At 40.1% G+C, this 20847-nt stretch overlaps 1 protein-coding gene across 3 annotated transcripts in view; it reads left to right on the top strand.

The window, feature by feature from the left end:
* The window catches only part of DNAJC12 (DnaJ heat shock protein family (Hsp40) member C12), a 46709-nt gene that overhangs the window by 15238 nt on the left and 10624 nt on the right, over positions 1-20847 (top strand). For 2 of the 3 annotated variants that reach the window (XM_016191850.2, XM_007531482.3), the window contains exons 2-3: positions 4943-5021; positions 18924-19063. In XM_016191850.2, coding sequence (XP_016047336.1) covers positions 4943-5021; positions 18924-19063 — 219 coding nt within the window. Of the gene's footprint in view, positions 1-3899; positions 3948-4942; positions 5022-18923; positions 19064-20847 lie in introns of those variants that run through there. The other variant, XM_060193749.1, reaches the window with a different exon arrangement.

Here is a 20847-nt window from a genome sequence, read left to right as displayed (position 1 = left end):
TCATTAGCTGTGATGGGCCTGTTCATGTTATCCACTTCCTCTTTACTTAGTTTTGGAAGTTGGTAGGTATCTAGGAAATCGTCCATTTCTTCCAGGTTCTCTAGCTTGGTGGCATATAGTTGTTCATAGAAGCCTCGCATGATATGTTGAATTTCTGCAGTGTCTGTTGTGATATCTCCTCTTTCATTTATTATCCGATTTATTTGGGTCTTCTCCCTTTTTTGTTTCGTGAGTCTGGTTAAAGGTTTGTCGATTTTGTTTACTCTTTCGAAGAACCAACATTTGCTTTTGTATGGTTTTCCTATTCTCAGTGTTATTTATTTCTGCCCTAACTTTAGTGATTTCTGACCTTCTGGCTGCTTTAGGGTTCCTTTGTTGTTGTTCTTCTAGGTCTTTAAGGTGTGCAAGCAGGCTGTTTATTTGTGCTTTTTCTTGTTTCCTAATGTGTGCTTGTATAGCTATGAACTTCCCTCTTAGGACTGCTTTAGCTGTGTCCCAAATATTTTGATATCTTGTGTCTTCATTTTCATTGAACTCTCGAAACATTTTGATTCCTTCTTTGATTTCCTCTTTGACCCAGAAGTTGTTAAGAAATGTACTGTTGAGCTTCCACATTTTGGGACTGTTACTAATCTTTTGTTGATTGTTAAGTGTTAGTTTAATTCCATTGTGGTCTGACAAGATGCTTGGGATGATTTCAATGCTCTTGAATTGGCTGATGCTGTCTTTGTGGCCTAACATATGGTTTATCCTTGAGAATGACCCATGTGGATTTGAGTAAAATGTGTATTCCAGTTTCTTTGGATGAATGACTCTGAAAATGTCCAATAGTTCTAGTTTATCTATCTCTTCATTTAGCTCCCTTATGTCTTTATTGATTTTCTGCCTGGATGATCTGTCAAGTTGAGAGAGTGGGGTGTTGAAGTCCCCTACTATGATTGTGTCACTGTTAATATATTGCTGTAGCTCTTTCAGTAGAAGTTTGATGTATTTAGATGGCTTCTCATTGGGTGCATAGATGTTAATAATTGTTAAGTCCTCTTGATTGACTGATCCTCTGAGCATTAAGTAGTGTCCATTCCTATCTTTTTTAATCTTACCTATTTTCAAGTCTATCATGTCAGATATGAGAATAGCTGTTCCTGCCCTTTTTTTGTGTGCCATTGGCTTGTATGATAGTTTTCCATCCTTTCACTTTAAGTCTGTGTTTGTCTTGTTGAGTTAGGTGGGTTTCCTGTAGACAGCATATGGTTGGGTTGTTTTTTCTTATCCATCTTCCTACTCTGTGTCTTTTAATAGGTGAATTCAGGCCATTGACATTTATTGATATCAGAGATTGAAGATATTTTAATGCCATTCTTGTAGAGTTTTAGAGTGTTTTGATATATGGCCTATTTGTGGTGGTCTGGTTGTTTATAGGAGACCTTTCAGAACTTCTTTCAGGGTAGGCTTGGTGATGGTTGTTTCCTTCAACTGTTGCTTGTCTGAGAAGGTTTTGATGCCTCCATCTAGTCTGAATGACAGTCTAGCAGGATATAGTATTCTTGGCTGAAAGCCTTTCTCATTGAGCACTTGATAGATATCTTGCCATTCTCTTCTGGGTTGTAGTGTTTGTATGGAGAAGTCTGCTGCTAATCTTATGGGTTTTCCTTTGTAGGTGACTCTTTGTTTTTCTCTTGCAGCCTTCAGGATCCTTTCTTTATCCTTATTCCTTTCCATTCTAAGTATGATATATCTTGGTGTCTTTAGGTCTGGGTTAATTCTGTTTGGGACCCTCTGTGCTTCTTGAATCTTTATGTCTTTGATGTTGTCTAGACTAGAGAAGTTTTCAGCTACTATGGCCTGGAAAATGCTTTCTTCCTCTCCTTCTCTTTCTTCCTCTGGTATGCCAATAATGTGCATATTGTTTCTTTTGAAGTCATCCCATAGGACTCTGTATTTGTTTTCAGCATCTCTTAATCTCTTTTTGAGATCTCTTACTTCTTTTTTAGTTGTCTCTAATTCATTCTTAATCTTGCTAATTCTGTCTTCACACTCATTGATTCTATTCTCTCTGCCCTCTACTGTTTTCTGGAGTTCATCTATTTTGTTGCCCTGCTCTGATACTGTTTTAGCTTGTTCAGCTAGTTGCCTTCTTAGCTCAGTGATTTCAGCTTTCAGCTCTCTAATAACCATGAGATAATTAGTATTTTCTTCCATATTCTCATTTGTTGTTCCTGCATTTCTGATTACAATTTTTTCAAATTCTTTACTCACTCCTGTTATTATTTCCTTAGCTAATGTTTGGATGTTGAACTCGTTATTTTGTGCTTCACCCTCTGGAGGACTTTTAGCTGGACTCTTGTTCTGGTTTGATTCTCCAATATTTTTTCTTGTTGTTTTAACCATTTTATATATTATGTTATGAGTTCCCTTTATTAGTACTTTTCAAATTATTGATCACTATTGCCTGGCTCTGGGGAGTCCTCTCCTCCCTTAAGCTGTCCCCTTGTTGGTGGAGCAGACTGGAGGTGGTGTCTCAACTGATAAACTGCTGAACTGTTAGCAGTCACTTAATCTCTCCTTAGGCCCCTCTCTCCTCTCTGTCACCAGCCACATGTGTTTGTACTCACCAGTGATTTACTGGGTTCCTGTGGTCATTCTAGTCCTGTCTTGTTTCGGTCCCGGGTGGTCTCCTTTGGTATTCCTAGTTGATCCGGGAGAGGAGAGGAGAGAAAGCGATCTGTTGCTCGTAGCTCCGCCTCTGGAAGTCGAATCTTATTTATTTATATTTTTGACCAGAACACTGCTAAGTTCTGGTTTATGATGGTGCTAGGGATTGAACCTGGGACCATAGAGCCTCAGGCTTGAAAGGCTTTCGCATAACCATTATGCTGTCTCCCCAGCCTGGTAGAGTCTCTTAAGGTTTTAGTTGGGTTGGGTGGTGGCACATCTGATGTGCACATTTCACAATACTCAAGGATCCTGGTTCAAGTCCCCAGTCCCCACTTCTGTGTGTGTGTGTGTGTGTGTGTGTGTGTAGGTGGGCGAGGAAGAGGGAAGCTTTGTGAGTGGTGGAGCTGCAGTGTCTCTCTACCTCTCTGTCTCCCACCTCAACTTCTCTCTTGTCTCTAGCCACAAAAAAAAGTAAATAAAAAATATATAAAAAGAAGTTCTGGGAGTTGGGCGGTAGCATAGCGGGTAAAGCACAGGTGGCTACAAAGTGTAAGGACCATCATATGGATCCCAGTTCGAGCCCCCGGCTCTCCACCTGCAAGGGAGTCTATCTTTCTTTCCCCTTCTCTGTCTTCCCCTCCTCTCTCCATTTCTCTCTGTTCTATCCAACGACAATGACATAAATAACTACAACAATAAAACAAGGGCAACAAAAGGGAATAAATAAATAAATAAATATTAAAAAAAAGAAGTTCTAATTCTCCTCACCTGCAGTGGGGAAGCTTCACTAGCTGTGAAGCAGTGCTACAGGTATCTCTCTTTTTCCGTTCTTTATCTCCCAGGTGCACTACCACCTGTCCCCTTATCATTACTGCTCTAACATTGAAGTCTTTTCTTTTTACATTTTTGGGAATAAAATTTTTTTATTAGAGCTTTAAAATGCATAGTGGTAGATATGGGAAATAAGGGAAAAGGAATTCTTAGGGAAATTTACACAAGTTAATCTGAGTCTGCTGGCCTCTCTCTGTCCTATAAATAAATTAATAAGAAGCTCCAAGTCTAGCTGATGATTACTTTCCTAGTAAGGCTTTAGGACTTCTAAGATGGCTTGGGAAGTCAGATGAAGGGGGTGGAAAATAAAGGAAGGTTACTGTCAAGTTTCAATGTTAATTATTACATTGATGTACTAAAAACAGTCTAAACTAAATCACCTTAAAAGGTTGTCATTTGGGCTGGGAAGACAGCATAAGGGCTATGCAGAGACTCTAATGTCTGAGGCTCCTAAATCCCAGGTTCAATCCCCCACCATCACCAGATCTGAGCAGATAAAAAGGGGAGGGGGGCAAGTGGTAGCGCCCCTGGTTAATCGCACAAGGTGCCAAACGCAAAGACAGGCGTAAGGATATCGGTTCAAGCCCCCGACTTGAATAACAACACTAACAACGATAAACAGCAAGGGCAACAAAAGGGAACAAATGGCCTCCAGGAGCAGTGGATTCACAGTGCAGGCCCCGGGCCCCAGTGATAACCCTGGAGGCAAAAAAAAAAAAAAAGCAAAGTGTCATTTTACACTAGAAAAATTAAGAATTTAAATATATATGTACATATATATGGAATTTAAATATTTTACACAAACTTCATTAGATCAAAAAGCTTATACCACACTACTTAATCTCTTACTTTTAATATGAAGGTTTATGTTTTCCTGCAGAGTGAGGTTACATAACAATGTAAATAATTACCAGGATGTATAAATGAACATTTATTCAGATAAAATAATGCTGCTTAAAAGTGACTAAGAGGGAGTCGGGCGGTAGCGCAGCGGGTTAAGCGCAGGTGGTGCAAAGCTCCCCACCTGCATGGGGGTCGCTTCACAGGCGGTGAAGCAGGTATGCAGGTGTCTGTCTTTCTCTCCCCCTCTGTCTTCCCCTCCTCTCTCCATTTCTCTCTGTCCTATCCAACAATTACGACATCAATAACAACAATAATAACTACAATAATAATGAAAAACAAGGGCGACAAAAGGGAAAGAAAAGTGAGTAAGAAGTGTTTTGCTTAGCTTACTTGGATAATGTGCGCCTTTGCCGTCCTCATGCCCCAGGTTCAAGTTTGGTCCACCTCTCCTGGAAGCAAGTTTCACTGTTGTGGTTTTCTTCCCATTTCCATTTTGTTTCTAGCTAGCTAGCTAAATAAATAAATAAATAAATAAAAATAAAAAGAAAAGAAAGAGTTTTTTTCTTTCTCCAACTTTTGTACTCTTTATTGTAAACATTGTCTTTTGTTTTAGGTTGAACAAATTCTGGCAGAATTTAAGGTCAGAGCTCTGGAGTGTCACCCCGATAAGCATCCTGAAAACTCCAAAGCTGGTAAAGTGGTAAAGTATTTAGTAGCCTTCCTTCCTTCCTTCCTTCCTTCCTTCCTTCCTTCCTTTCTTCCTTCCTTCGCCTCCAGGGTTATTGCCGGAGCTGGGCGCCTGTACTACGAATTCACTGCTCCTGGAGGCCATTTTTTCCTATTTTGTTGCCCTTGTTGTTTATCATTGTTGTTGTTGTTATTGTTGCTGTTATTGTTGTTGGATAGGACAGTGAGAAGTTGAGAGAGGAGGAAAAGACAGAGAATTGGAGAGACAGATATCTGCGGACCTGCCTCACCGCTTGTGAAGCGTCTCCCCTGCAGGTGGGGAGTCCCGGGCTCCAACCCGGATCCTTAGGCCCGTCCTTGCGCTTTGCGCCACCTGCGCTTAAGCCACTGCGCTACCGCCTGACCCTCTTTAATAGTGTCTATTTCTTATGGCTAACAGGCTATTGAATAATAACTTGATTTTCTCTTTCTTTCTTCCTTCCTTCCTTCCTTCCTTCCTTCCTTCCTTCCTTCCTTCCTTCCTTCCTTCCTTCCTTCCTTCCTTCCTTCCTTTTTTTTCTCTTTCGTTTTCTTCCTTTCTTTCTTTCTTTCTTTTTTTTTTTTTTTGTCTCCAGGATTATTGCTGGGCTCATTGCCTGCACCATGAATCCACTGCTCCTGGAGGCTGTTTTTTTTTTTTTTTCCCCTTCTGTTGCCCTTGTTGTAACCTTGTTGTGGTCATCATTGTTGATGCTGTTTGTTGTTGGATAGGACAGAGAGAAATGGAGATAGATGGGGAAGACAGAGGGGGAGAGAAAGATAGACACCTGCAGACCTGCTTCACTGCCTGTAAAGCGACTCCCCTGCAGGTGGGGAGCCGGGGGCTCGAACTGGGATCCTTTCATAGGTCCCTGCGCTTTGCGCTCCCTGCGATTAACCCGCTGCTCTACCACCTGACCCACACTTGATTTTCTTTTATCTATTATGCTTAAACTAATTTTTCCTTTGTTGTGAAATAATGTATTACATTAGTGGAAGGTAGGACATAGGGAGACTTGTATGCTCTTTTTCTCTATAGTAGTCACTTAACATGCATTTTTGTTTCTTTTTTCTTTTTCTTTTATTTTATTTCTATATTGAGGAATTAATGTTTTACATTCAACAGTAAATACAATAGTTTGTACATGCATAACATTCCCCAGTTTCCCATTTAACAATACAACCCTCACTAGGTCCTCTGTCATCCTTCATGGATCTGTATTCTCCCCACCCACCTACCCCAGAGTCTTTTACTTGGGTGCAATACGCCAATTCCATTTCAGGTTCTACTTGTGTTTTCTTTTCTGATCTTGTTTTTCAACTTCTGCCTGAGAGTGAGATCATCCCATATTCATCCTTCTGTTTCTGACTTATTTCACTCAACATGATTTTTTCAAGGTCTATCCAAGATCGGCTGAAAACGGTGAAGTCACCATTTTTTACAGCTGAGTAGTATTCCATTGTGTATATATACCACAACTTGCTCAGCCACTCATCTGTTGTTGGACACCTGGGTTGCTTCCAGGTTTTGGCTATTACAAATTGTGCTGCCAAGAACATATGTGTACACAGATCTCAGATCTTTTTGGATGGATGTGTTGGGTTCCTTAGGATATATCCCCAGGAGAGGAACTGCAGGGTAGGTCCACTTCTAGCCTTCTGAGAGTTCTCCAGACTGTTCTCCACAGAGGCTGGACCAATTGACATTCCCACCAGCAGTGTAGGAGGGTTCCTTTGACCCCATACCCTCTCCAACATTTGCTGCTGTTATCTTTTCTGATGTAGAACATTCTCACAGGAGTGAAGTGATATCTCATTGTTGTCTTGATTTGCATTTCTCTGACAATCAGAGACTGGGAGCATTTTTTCATGTGTTTCTCAGCCTTTTGGATCTCTTCTGTGGTGAATATTCTGTCCAAGTCCTCCCCCCATTTTTGGATGGGGTTATTTGTTGTCTTGTTGTTGAGTCTGGCAAGCTCTTTATATATGTTGGTTATTAAACTCTTGTCTGATGTATGGCATGTAAAGATCTTCTCCCATTCTGTGAGGGGTCTCTTGGTTTGGGTAGTGGTTTCTTTTGCTGTGAAGAAGCTTTTTAATTTGATGTAGTCCCATAGGTTTATACTTGCCTTAGTCTTCTTTGTAATTGGATTCGTTTCATTGAAAATGTCTTTAAAATTTATGCGGAAAGAAGTTCTGCCAATATTTTCCTCTAAGTATTTGATAGTTTGTGGTCTAACATCCAAGTCCTTGATCCATTTGGAATTTACTTTTGTATTTGGTGAAATACAGTGATTCAGTTTCATTCTTCTGCATGTTTCAACCCATTGTTTCCAACACCATTTGTTGAAGAGACTCTGCTTTCCCCATGTAATAGTCTGGGCCCCTTTGTCAAAGATTAGATGTCCATAGGTGTGGGGCCTCATTTCTGGGCTCTCAATTCTATTCCACTGGTCAGTGTGTCTGTTCATGTTCCAGTACCAAGCAGTTTTGATGACAATGGCCCTATAATACAGTTTGAGATCTGGGAGTGTGATGCCTCTGGTTCTGTTCTTTTTTCTCAAGATTGTTTTGGCAATTCTAGGTCTTTTCTGGTTCCAGATAAACATTTGTAGCATTTTTTCTATTCTCCTAAAAAATGTGCTTGGGATCTTGATGGGGATAGCATTAAATTTGTAGATGGCTCTGGGTAATATCTTCATTTTGATGATGTTAATTCTTCCAACCCATGAACATGGAATATCTTTCCACTTCTTTGTGTCTTTTTCAATTTCTTTGAGTAGTGACTCATAATTTTCAGTATACAAGTCTTTCAGTTCCTTGGTTAGATTTACTCCTGGATATTTTATTGTTTTTGTTGCTATAGTAAAAGGAATTGATTTCTGGATTTCAATTTCTTCTAACTTAGTGTTTGCATAGAGGAATGCCACTGACTTTTGAATGTTAATTTTGTAGCCTGACACCTTACTGTATTGCCTGATGATTTCCAAAAGCTTCTTGCTGGATTCCTGAGGTTTTTCCATGTATACTATCATGTCATCTGCAAATAAGGAGAGTTTGACTTCTTCTCTTCCAATCTGTATGCCTTTAATTCCTTGCTCCTGCCTGATTGCTATGGCAAGAACTTCCAACACTATGTTGAATAGTAATGGTTATAGTGGGCAGCCCTGTCTAGTACCTGATCTGAGGGGAAATGCTTCCTGTTTTTCACCATTGAGTATGATGTTGGCTGTAGGTTTGCTATATATAGACTCCACTATCTTCAGGAATTTTCCATCTATTCTGATTTTTTGTAGTGTTTTAATCATAAAGGGATGTTGTATTTTGTCAAAGGCTTTCTCTGCATCTATTGATATGACCATGTGGTTTTTGGTCTTGCTTTTGTTGATGTGGTGGATCACATTGATTGATTTACATATATTAAACCAACGTTGCATGCCTGGGATAAACCCCACTCGGTCATGATGAACAATCTTTTTGATATACTGCTGTATCCGGTCGGCTAGAATTTTGTTCAATATTTTCGCATCTATGTTCATCAGAGATATTGGTCTGTAGTTTTCTTTTTTGGTTGTGTCCCTGTCTGCTTTTGGTATCAGGGTGATGTTGGCTTCATAGAAGCTGGCAGGGAGTATTCCAGTGTCTTCAATCTTCTGGAAGACTTTTAAAAGTAGAGGTATTAGTTCTTCTTCGAAGGTTTTGTAGAATTAATTTGTAAAACCATCTGGTCCAGGACTTTTATTTTTGGGGAGATTTTTGATATCTGTTTCAATTTCATTAGCTGTGGTAGGTCTGTTCATGTTATCCACTTCCTCTTTACTTAGTTTTGGAAGTTGGTAGGTATCTAGGAAATCATTCATTTCTTCCAGGTTCTCTAGCTTGGTGGCATATAGTTGTTCATAGAAGCCTCGCATGATATGTTGAATTTCTGCAGTGTCTGTTGTGATTTCTCCTCTTTCATTTACTATCCGATTTATTTGGGTCTTAACCCTTTTTTGTTTTGTGAGTCTGGCTAAAGGTTTGTCAATTTTGTTTACTCTTTCGAAGAACCAACATTTACTTTCATTGATCTTTTGTATGGTTTTCCTATTCTCAGTGTTATTTATTTCTGCCCTAACTTTAGTGATTTCTGACCTTCTGGTTGCTTTAGGGTTCCTTTGTTGTTGTTCTTCTAGGTCTTTAAGGTGTGCAAGCAGGCTGTTTATTTGTGCTTTTTCTTGTTTCCTAATGTGTGCTTGTATAGCTATGAACTTCCCTCTTAGGACTGCTTTAGCTCTGTCCCAAATATTTTGATAGCTTGTGTCTTCATTTTCATTGAAGGAAACAAAATGTTTCACTGAAACATTTTGATTCCTTCCTTGATTTCCTCTTTGACCCAGAAGTTGTTAAGAAGTGTACCGTTGAGCTTCCACATTTTGGGACTGTTACTAATCTTTTGTTGATTGTTAAGTGTTAGTTTAATTCCACTGTGGTCTGACAAGATGCTTGGGATGATTTCAATGCTCTTGAATTGGCTGATGCTGTCTTTGTGGCCTAACATATGGTCTATCCTTGAGAATGACCCATTTGGATTTGAGTAAAATGTGTATTCCAGTTTCTTTGGATGAATGACTCTGAAAATGTCCAATAGTTCTAGTTTATCTATCTCTTCATTTAGCTCCCTTATGTCTTTATTGATTTTCTGCCTGGATGATCTGTCAAGTTGAGAGAGTGGGGTGTTGAAGTCCCCTACTATGATTGTGTCACTGTTAATATATTGCTGTAGCTCTTTCAGTAGAAGTTTGATGTATTTAGATGGCTTCTCATTGGGTGCATAGATGTTAATAATTGTTAAGTCCTCTTGATTGACTGATCCTCTGAGCATTAAGTAGTGTCCATTCCTATCTTTTTTAATCTTACCTATTTTCAAGTCTATCATGTCAGATATGAGAATAGCTGTTCCTGCCCTTTTTTTGTGTGCCATTGGCTTGTATGATAGTTTTCCATCCTTTCACTTTAAGTCTGTGTTTGTCTTGTTGAGTTAGGTGGGTTTCCTGTAGACAGCATATGGTTGGGTTGTTTTTTCTTATCCATCTTCCTACTCTGTGTCTTTTAATAGGTGAATTCAGGCCATTGACATTTATTGATATCAGAGATTGAAGATATTTTAATGCCATTCTTGTAGAGTTTTAGAGTGTTTTGATATATGGCCTATTTGTGGTGGTCTGGTTGTTTATAGGAGACCTTTCAGAACTTCTTTCAGGGTAGGCTTGGTGATGGTTGTTTCCTTCAACTGTTGCTTGTCTGAGAAGGTTTTGATGCCTCCATCTAGTCTGAATGACAGTCTAGCAGGATATAGTATTCTTGGCTGAAAGCCTTTCTCATTGAGCACTTGATAGATATCTTGCCATTCTCTTCTGGGTTGTAGTGTTTGTATGGAGAAGTCTGCTGCTAATCTTATGGGTTTTCCTTTGTAGGTGACTCTTTGTTTTTCTCTTGCAGCCTTCAGGATCCTTTCTTTATCCTTATTCCTTTCCATTCTAAGTATGATATATCTTGGTGTCTTTAGGTCTGGGTTAATTCTGTTTGGGACCCTCTGTGCTTCTTGAATCTTTATGTCTTTGATGTTGTCTAGAATAGGGAAGTTTTCAGCTACTATGGCCTGGAAAATGCTTTCTTCCTCTCCTTCTCTTTCTTCCTCTGGTATGCCAATAATGCGTATAATTGTTTCTTTTGAAGTCATCCCATAGAACTCTGTTGTTGTTTTCAGCATCTCTTAGTCTCTTTTTGAGATCTCTTACTTCTTTTTTAGTTGTCTATAATTCATTCTCAATCTTGCCAATTCTGTCTTCAGCCTCATTGATTCTAGTCTCTCTGCCCTCTACTGTTTTCTGGAGTTCATCTATTTTGTTGCCTTGCTCTGATAGTGTTTTAACTTGTTCAGCTAGTTGCATTCTTAGCTCAGTGATTTCAGCTTTCAGCTCTCTAATAACCATGAGATAATTAGTATTTTACTCCATATTCTCATTTGTTGTTCCTGCATTTCTGATTACAATTTTTTCATATTCTTTACTCACACCTGTTATTATTTCCTTAGCTAATGTTTGGATGTTGAACTCGTTATTTTGTGCTTCACCCTCTGGAGGACTTTTAGCTGGACTCTTGTTCTGGTTTGATTCTCCAATATTTTTTCTTGTTGTTTTAACCATTTTATATATTATGTTATGAGTTCCCTTTATCAGTACTTTTCAAATTATTGATCACTATTGCCTGGATTGACTTGTGTCTAAGTAAGTTAATTAAAGGGTTTGCAGTGGTGGAAATTAACAGTTGTTTCAATCCCTGAGCTGGAGCTCAGTGGTTTAAAAGCCTCTTTTTTTTTTCTTCCCTGTAGGCTATGGGAGCCTGAGGGCTTTTAAACTATCAATAGGCTTCTTAGCTTAATCACTGACTCCTGACCAAGAGATAAAGCAGGGTGTGGCAGAGATAATCCAGTGGTTAGGCAAAGAGACTTTCATATCCCCTCAGATATGCCACCGAGGTATAGGTCTTCTCCTGAGTTTCCTGGTTAGATCTCTGTCCCCTGGTGTCCCTCATTGTCACTGCTCCAGATTCTGAGGGTAGTAGCAATGGAGACTCAGAGTTGCACTTGGTGAGTCTCTGGGGAGTCCTCTCCTCACTTCAGCTGTCCCCTTGTTGGTGGAGCAGACTGGAGGTGGTGTCTCAACTGATAAACTGCTGAACTGTTAGCAGTCATTTAATCTCTCCTTAGGCTCCTCTCTCCTCTCTGTCACCAGCCACATGTGTTTGTACTCATCAGTGATTTACTGGGTTCCTGTGGTCATTCTAGTCCTGTCTTGTTTCAGTCCTGGGTGGTCTCCTTTGGTATTCCTAGTTGATCCAGGAGAGGAGAGGAGATGAGAGGAGAGTAAGCGATCTGCTGCTCGTAGCTCCGCCTCCCGAAGTCCATTCACATTTTTGTTTCTATAATGTGCTGCTTGTAGATTTATAATGTATCCAGTTCATGCTTTTCCCCATGATTTAAGTGGGTTTGTAAGTAGGTAGTTTCTTGAATCATGCTATATGTATTTTCTTCATTTTGTATGTTTCTTTATTGTAAGTTAAATGACATCATCTTAAATTTAGACATACTTATGTGTATCCCACATTGAGAAAGCACACAAAAAATCCTTCCTTATCCTGTCTCCCTCTTTGTCCTTCCCTTTAGAGTCAAACTTTTTGTCAATGTGATATCTTTAAAATTTTTTTTAAATTATCTTTATTCATTGGATAGAGATAGCCAGAAATCGAGAGAGAAGGAAGAAATAAATTAGGGAGAGAGACAGAGACACACCTGCAGCCCTGCTTCACCACTTGGAAAGCCTTCCTTCTGTAGGTGGGGACTGGGGCTTGATCCCAGGATCTTGTACATTGTAACATGCGCGTTCAACCAGGTGCACCACCACTCAGCCCCTCAATGTGATATCTTTATTTTCTTTCCAGCCAGTTACCAGTTTTTCCCAGCATTTATGTCTTCCTGACTTTTCTCGGAAACAGCTCTCGTAATACTTGGAGTAAGCACGGACTTCCTGGCTGCTCTGTACAATAGTTCTGTTTTTGTTCTTTATTCTTCCCAGTCATTTGGCACCACTGACTATACTCCCCTACTTGAAACACCCTTTCTTCTTCTTCTTCTTCTTCTTCTTTTTTTTTTTTTTATTATTTATCTTCCCTTTTGTTGCCCTTGTTGTTTTATTGTTGCTGTAGTTATTATTGTTGTCGTTACACCCTTTTTTCTTAACTCCCATTGTATACACTCATTCTTTTCTACCAACCACTTGAGCTGTTTTTTAAAATATATTTATTTATTTTTTTCATATTTTATAAAAATATTTATTTATTCCCTTTTGTTGCCCTTGTTTTTTGAGCTGTATTTTAGTCCCTTGTGATTCCTGCTCCTAACTTTCCCTCCTATACTCTCTTCTAGTTTACTCTCTCTTTTTTAAAAATTTATTTATTATTAAACTTACTCCTTCAGTGTGAAATTTATTTTATTTTTAGACACTTTAAAATTTTATTTATTAAAAACTTATTTTTTATTAGATAGAGACAGAGAAATTGAGAGGAAAGGGGAGAGTTAGAGAGAAAGAGGCAGAGAGACACCTGCAGCCCTGCTTCACCACTCATGAAGCTTTCCCCCTGCAGGTGGGGGCCGGGGGCTTGAGCCTGGGCCCTTGTGCACTGTAATGTGTGCGCTCAACCAGGTGCGCGCCTGGCCTCATTCTTTACTTTCTATCTGGACTGTTGTTCAAATCTTTAAGTTCTATACCAGCTTTTGATTGATGGCTCCCATCTCAACAGATTCACCTGAGACTATACAGCTATTCACCCATCTTGCTTTGACTGTTGCAGTCACGTCCCCACAGCAGGTCTCAGCCTAGCAATTACTTCCTCTGAGAAGAGCTAGTTACTCAGGCAGCAAACTGTGTATCAAACTATCTTATTTGTTGTACTGGAAGCTCAGTGAGGCAGACCTACTTACTATTTAATTTGCCAAAAATGGTATTATATCCTCTTGTCTAGCTAGCATGGCACATGGTATGGAGGATACTTCTTTTTAATTTTTTAAATTTTATTTTATAAAATTACATGTCAACAGGGCTTTAAATCCACACCTTTCCCACCACCAGAGTTCTGAATCTTCAGTTTCTGCACTGCAATCCACCATAGTTCCCCTAAGGTTGTAGACATGGGCCAACCATCATTCTACATCTATCTGTCTACATGTATACATAATTGCCCTATTTTTCTCCTGATGCAATCCTCTCTTCCTCTCCAAGCCACTTGTGACAACATAACTACCTCCATATATCTCTTTCCTTTTCCTTCTCTCTGGGTGCTGATGGAGCTGGAGTGAAGAGTCCTCTTATCTTCATCCTATCACTTCTCCCCCACAGGGAGTATGGATCAAGGTTGTTTTTGGAAAGCAGAAGGTAGGAGTTCTGGTTTCTGTAGCTGCTTCTCTGCTGACCATGGGCGTTGACAGGTCGATCCATATCCCTAGCCTGTTTCTATCTTTCCCTAGTGGACCAGAGCTCTGAAGATGTGAGGGTCCAGGACACACTGGTCAGGTTGTCTGCCCAGAGAAGTTGGAGTGGAGACATAGTAGCATCTATAACTTGGTGTCTGGAGGGCGATATGATCTAAATTGAGACAAGATGGTTAATGAACAGGAACTAAAAAGTAGGATCGGAGCAGATGAGATTAGGGATTTTAGGGTAGAAGAAAGCTAGGAGAACCATTTTAGGTAGTTTTGCTTGAGTTTGGTAGCTAGCCTGAGGTTGGATGAGAATATTGTCTGAGGGAATGGTGTCAGAGAAAAGGGCTAGAAAGTTAGATTAGGGCAGGGAGTAGCTCCAATTCTTATAAAAAGATTCTGTGGCTAAAATTCACTATTTACCTCCATCTACCTGCTCTAGGGCCCATATGTAAATACATATTTACATTTATCACAGAGCCCGTGTAACTTCTAAGTCCCTGTTTGTCTGAGCTTATAGCTCATGGCCACATCCAGATCTCTAGTCCTATTCCCAACTCTGACACCATCTTCCCAGACAAAACTTTTAGCCCACCTGCATTTTAGCTATCGGGCTCAGGCAAAAACTACTAGTCATGGCCCCCTTGGAATATACCTAAAACAGACTTCCTCGCTTCTTCCCACATTAAGACCTTTAGTTCCATCTGCTGTATTCTTACCTTTAGGTTCCTGATTAATAAACAGTTTGTTAGGGGCCAGGTGGTGGCGCACCTGGTTAAGCTCAATGGTCAAGGATCCAAGTTCAAGCCCCTGGTTCCCACCACCACCACCCGAAGCAGGAAAGCTTCACAAGTGAAGTAGGGCTGCAGGTGTCTCTCTGTCTCCCTCTTTATCTCTCCCACCTCTCTCAATTTCTCTGTCTCTGTCCCCTCTTCCCTCTCCCCTCCCCCTCTCCCCGCAGCCGGTTAAGCGCAGGTGGCACGAAGCACAAGGACCCGCATAAGGATCTGGGTTGAGCCCCGGGTTCCCCACCTTCAGGGGAGTCGCTTCACAGGCGGTGAAGCAGGTCTGCAGGTGTCTTTCTCTCCCTCTCTCTGTCTTCCTCTCCTCTCTCCATTTCTCTCTGTCCTATCCAACAACAGTGGCATCATTAATAACTACAACAATAAAACAACAAGGGCAACAAAAGGGAATAAATAAACATTAAAAAAATATATATATTCATTACCTCTCTGGATGTAGTTAATATTCCTGAACTGGAGTTAATATTAACATAGATGTCCTAACATAAATGCAAAAGCTTGATAAATACTTCAAAACAACCATCAATCCAAGTTATTCTTTAACTTTTTCTTTTTTTCCCCCTCCAGTGAGATCTGTCTTTGAGTTGCTTTCTACTCCTGACAATTTCTACTCAGGACACATGATGAATCAGTCCACAGTTATTGCCATTGGTTGTTGCCATAGTGATTAGGAGTTTTCATGGACAGGCTTTTTACTCAGAAAAACATTGTACTGTGTAAATATTGCTTAAAATGAAATGTGCACAAATATCGGTATCATCCCTTGTCAGTCTTATAGTTGAGAAATGATTCAGCCTTTGGACAGATCTAGTTATCAAATTGATTTAAGCATCCACTTACTTGATTTGGATTATTATAACTTTCTGAAAACTTTTTTTTTATAATCAAAGCATTTTATTTTATTTTTAAAAAATATTTATTTATTCATTCCCTTTTGTTGCCCTTGTTTTATTGTTGTTGTTCGTTGTTGGATAGGACAGAGAGAAATGGAGAGAGGAGGGGAAGACAGAGAGACACCTGCAGACCTGCTTCACCACCTGTGAAGCGACTCCCCTGCAAGTGGGGAGCCGGGGGCTCGAACCGGGATCCTTACGCCGGTGCTTGTGCTTTGCGTCACCTGTGCTTAACCCGCTGCGCCACCGCCCGACTCCCTTTCTGAAAACTTTTAAGGGTTCTCTACATACATGGGGAAGGGTTACAACTGCTGGTAAAATATCCCTTAATTAAAAATATTTTTTAATTGGTTATTGAATAATGATTAACAAGATTGTAGGATAAGAGAGGTACATTCCATATAACTCCCACCACCAGAGTTCTGTATCCCATCCCCTCTACTGGAAGGTTCCTTATTCTTTATATTTTTTGATTTTAATTATCTTTATTTATTTATTGGATAGAGACAGCCAGAAATTGAGAAGAGGGGGGAGATAAAGAGGGAGAGAGACAGAGAGACACCTGCAGCACTGTTTCACCACTTGTGAAGCTTTCCTCCTACAGGTGGGGACCGGGGGCTTAAACCCAAGGCCTTACACATTGTAACATGTGCACTTAACCAGGCGTACCACCACCTGGCCCCAGTATTCTGTGTTCTTTATCCCTCTGGGAGTATGGACCAAATTCTTGCAGGTGGGGACTGGGGGCTTGAACCGGTTCCTTGTGCATTGTAGCATGTGCACTCCACCAGGTGTACCACCACCAGCCCCTGGTTGATGTATTTTTCTTCTTCCTTAAGATTTTTTTTTTCCAAAGAATGTCTTGGCATCATACTATGACTGTTTTCAAGCAATATATGTGAATAGCCTTGGACATGGCTCAGTGGCTGGAGCATTCACTGTACTTCTTCTTCTTCTAGCATTTGCCCTTCTTCCGTAGCCAGCCAACAGTGTCAGGCTGAAAGCTGTCAGGAGCTGCTTGTTGCTGGCTTTGAAAGTGACTGGGATCCATGTGGATTCAGTCAGCTGGGAAGGATCGTCAGTTTCCCCAATGAATGGGTACTCATGGGATGCACCACGAGAAGGTCGATCCAATGCATCCCACTGTACTTAAAAGCATGAGGTCATGAGTTCTACCTTCTAGCTTCCCATGTGCCAGAGTGATGCCCTGGTTCTCTCTTTCTTGTGTTAATTTTTTATTTTCACTAGAGCACTGCCCAATTTTGGCTTATGGTGGTGTGGAGAACTGAACCTGGGACTTCGAAGCCTTAGGCATGACAGTTGTTTTGCACAACCACTGTACTATTCTCTCCTCCCGCAGAAGTAAATCTTAAGAAGAGTACATTGTGGGAAATGTGGCCTGTAGCTATAGTAGCACAAATCATATTGTGAAATATGAATTTAATGGAAATTCTGTATTTTCAAAGTAGATGTAAGGATTAAATCATAATATCTCCCAGAGGTTCCAGAATAATTTGTTTATATAAGCTTATAAAATGTGGACTCTTCTCAGAGCTGGCAAATGTTTATCTTGTATGATTCATTTGATTAGCTGATATATTTAAAGACAAAGACAAACTCATACTCACTTTTATTAACCTGATGAAGAGGATGGAACAAGGAAAAGGCTACATGGAAATAGCAAAGATAAGGCCTTTTTGCTTTCTGCTTATCAACTGTTGTCAAGGAACTGACATCAGAGTAACTGAGAAGGCTTTTTTCTTTTGTCAAGGAAACTATGGAAAATGAGGCCAATAGTAACGTACAAAAAAAAGATGACTCATAGATAAATATGTAAATCTTTACAAGCTTTGCTATGGGGGTAACTGGCATGGGTAGTGGTAGGGATAATGTGAATAAGTTTAATTTCTGTTGGAAACAGTAACATCTCATTTATACAGGTGGCATTTACACTGTCATCAGTAATAGGCAGGGTCACTCAGTGGCAATATACGATTACTTTGTTTTCTTTTTGTTTTTAATAGTTTCATCTTTATGACTTTTTTTTTCTTTTAATGCAGTAATTGCCACTGCTGCTAGGGATGATATTAAACAGTTAGTGGCCTATAAGAGACCAGTGCTGGGAACAGGGTCTTGGAGAAGCGCTCCTGTAGTGGGCAGGATCTCTTGTTGCTGGAGAAACATTTGAAGGGATGCTACTGGGGGAGGGAGAACTCACCAAGAACTCTTTACCAGTTGGGACAGGAAAGTACTTGTGTATTTTCACAATTGATATGGAGGTACCATCAGTACTGAGGTTCAGAGGTTCTTGTCTGCTTCTCAGAAAGTTATTTCTAAGTCTGATCAGTGTAATTTAAATAGTTTTTCCCAGTGATGCTGTCAAATTGCTTTAAAGCAATAACTAAATGTTAAGGACCTGTCACTGTTTTGGTCTATGGAACACAGGGAATAGTGCTATGTGAATATCTGTATTCATCCTCAAAATAGGAAACATTCAGCGGGCAGGTACTTTATTGGTGGTATCATTATATTGTATACAGGTTCTCTTTTTATTAGTAATTTAATGATGTTTTTTTAAATATTTATTTATTCATTTATTCCCTTTTGTTGCTGTTGCTTTTTTTTATTGCTGTAGTTATTGTTGTTGTTGTTATTGATGTTGTTGTTGGATCGGACAGAGAGAAATAGAGAGAGGAGAGGAAGACAGAGGGAGAGAGAAAGACACCTGCAGACCTGCTTCACTGATTGTGAAGTGACTCCCCTGCAGGTGGGGAGCCGGGGGCTCGAACCGGGATCCTTATAGGGGTCCTTGTGCTTCGTACCATGTGTACTTAACCCGATGCACTACCAACCGACTCCCTTAATGATGGTTTAAAAACTCATAAGATTACAGGACTAAAAAAAAAAAAAAAAGATTACAGGACTGTGGTTGTACATTTACCCAATATCACAATGCCCATTCTGTACCCTGCCCCCCCCTCCTTTTTTGCAAAGTCCTAGTGATTGTTGAGGACACACTTTAAAAATAAAGAAACTAAATCTTGGCAAGGTGAAAAGATTTAAGATTACACATCTAGTAAGTAGCAGAGGCATCCCCAGTGAGATCAATTTGATTGGGAGTTTAAAAACGACACTTTCAGGAGAAAAATATTCATCTTATGTTCTTTTTTTCCTCAGTGGAGATGTTTCAGCAATTGCAGATGGCAAAGGAGATTCTTACTAATGAAGAGAGTCGAGCCCGCTATGACCACTGGCGAAGGAGCCAGATCTCCATGTCCTTCCAGCAGTGGGAAGCTTTGAGTGATTCTGTGAAAACGGTATGTTTCTTCTGGGAGTAATGTGAATTTATGAAGTTCAGAATCTCTGTATATTAGAGTCATATATTAACCTAAAGAATCAATAGATAATTGAAGGGATACCAAGAAGCTGTTAGAACAAGAATTTAGGAAGTCAGGCCTACGGTAGTGCAGCGGGTTAAACGCACGTGGCGCAAAGCGCAAGGACAGGCATAATGATCCTGGTTTGAGCCCCGGCTCCCCACCTGCAGGGGACTTGCTTCACAAGTAGTGAAGCAGGTCTTTCTCTCCAACTCTGTGTCTTCCCTGCCTCTCTCCATTTCTCTCTGTCCTATCCAACAACAGTGACATCAATAACAACAATAATAACTACAACAATAAACAACAAGGGCAACAACAGAGAATAAATAAATACATATTTAAGAAAAAAAACAAGAATTTAATTTGTTGTCCACAAAATCCTGTAGAGGGAAGTTCACCAACAGAGAGACAATGAATGCATCAGTGGTAGAAAAACCCATGCTGACAGGTTTTTTTTTTTTTTTTTCTGGAGGCAAGGCCTGGTGGCTTCTTGATTTCACCTCTCAGGTTCTCTTTCTCTTCCTTTTCTTTTCTCTTCTCTTCTCTCTTCTTCTCTTCTCTTCTCTTCTTCTTCTCCTTCTTCTTCTTCTTTTTAAAATTATCTTTATTTATTGGATAGACACATCCAGAAATCAAGAGGGAAGGGGGTGATAGAGAGGAAGAAAGACAGAGAGACCCCTGCAGCCCTGCTTCACCACTCACAAAGCTTTCCCCTTGCAGGTGGAGATCAGGGGCTCGAACCCAGGTCCTTGAGCATTGTAATACGTGCGCTCAGCCAGATGTGCCACCACCCAGCCCCCCTCTTCTTTCTATTTGTTTATTTAATAGAGACAGAGAGAAACTGAGAAGGGAGGGGGAGATAGGGGAAGAGACAGAGAGACACCACAGCCTCGTAAAGCTTTCCCCCTGTATGGACGAGGGTCTTGAACCCAGGTAAAGTGTGTGCTTGGCCAGGTGCACCATTGCCTGTTCCTGGTCCTCTTCTTCTTGCAGATAGAAAGGCAGGGAGAGGAAGAGACAGCACAGTACAGCACCGTACTGGGGCTCTAAAGTACATCTCATTTTTGTGCCACTCACAAAAAGCTTAAATGGTAATCCAACATACTGTTTCAGTTTTGCTGATGAGACAAATGTTGTATCCAGTAAGATCTGAAATGTAATTACTGCAGGACCCCAAACAGTTCATAGTTAAGCTCGACTCAAAGCAGAAATGATGTGTTTGGAGACAGGAAATTAGTACTGAATGGAAAGATGTTAGCAACATAAATTAGAGCAGGGATCTGGAGAAGAGATTTTGAAAAAGTTACAGTTAACTTGATATTGGCAGTTAAAATTGGGTAACAGTTCAGTGTGTTAGCAAGGAAAATGAACTATAAATCAAAAGATATTATAATAGCAAGCATCACCAATTTTGCTATGTTTGCAGAAGAATGGAAATATAGTCCTGCAGAGGTGGTAGAATAAATTGTATTTTGTCTGAATCAACAAGGAATTTTAAATATATGCAATATAAAAGAAAAAAAAACACCTTGGAAGCAGAGAGATAGCTCACCAGAAGTGTGTATGTAGGCGTGCAACCAGGTGCGCCACCATCCGGCCCCAAAGGAAGACTTTTATTTTGAAATGGCACCTCTAGAAAAATGCATAACACTTGCATTTAAATTTAGTGTATGATTGTGAAGCGTATACTTCCAAACCTTTCTCCTCAACTTACTTATTATTAC

The sequence above is a fragment of the Erinaceus europaeus genome, chromosome 1 (genome assembly GCF_950295315.1).
Source record: "Erinaceus europaeus chromosome 1, mEriEur2.1, whole genome shotgun sequence".
Taxonomy (NCBI): domain Eukaryota; kingdom Metazoa; phylum Chordata; class Mammalia; order Eulipotyphla; family Erinaceidae; genus Erinaceus; species Erinaceus europaeus.
Note: the sequence above shows the minus strand (reverse complement) of the source record. Positions and strands in the feature narration are given on the sequence as shown.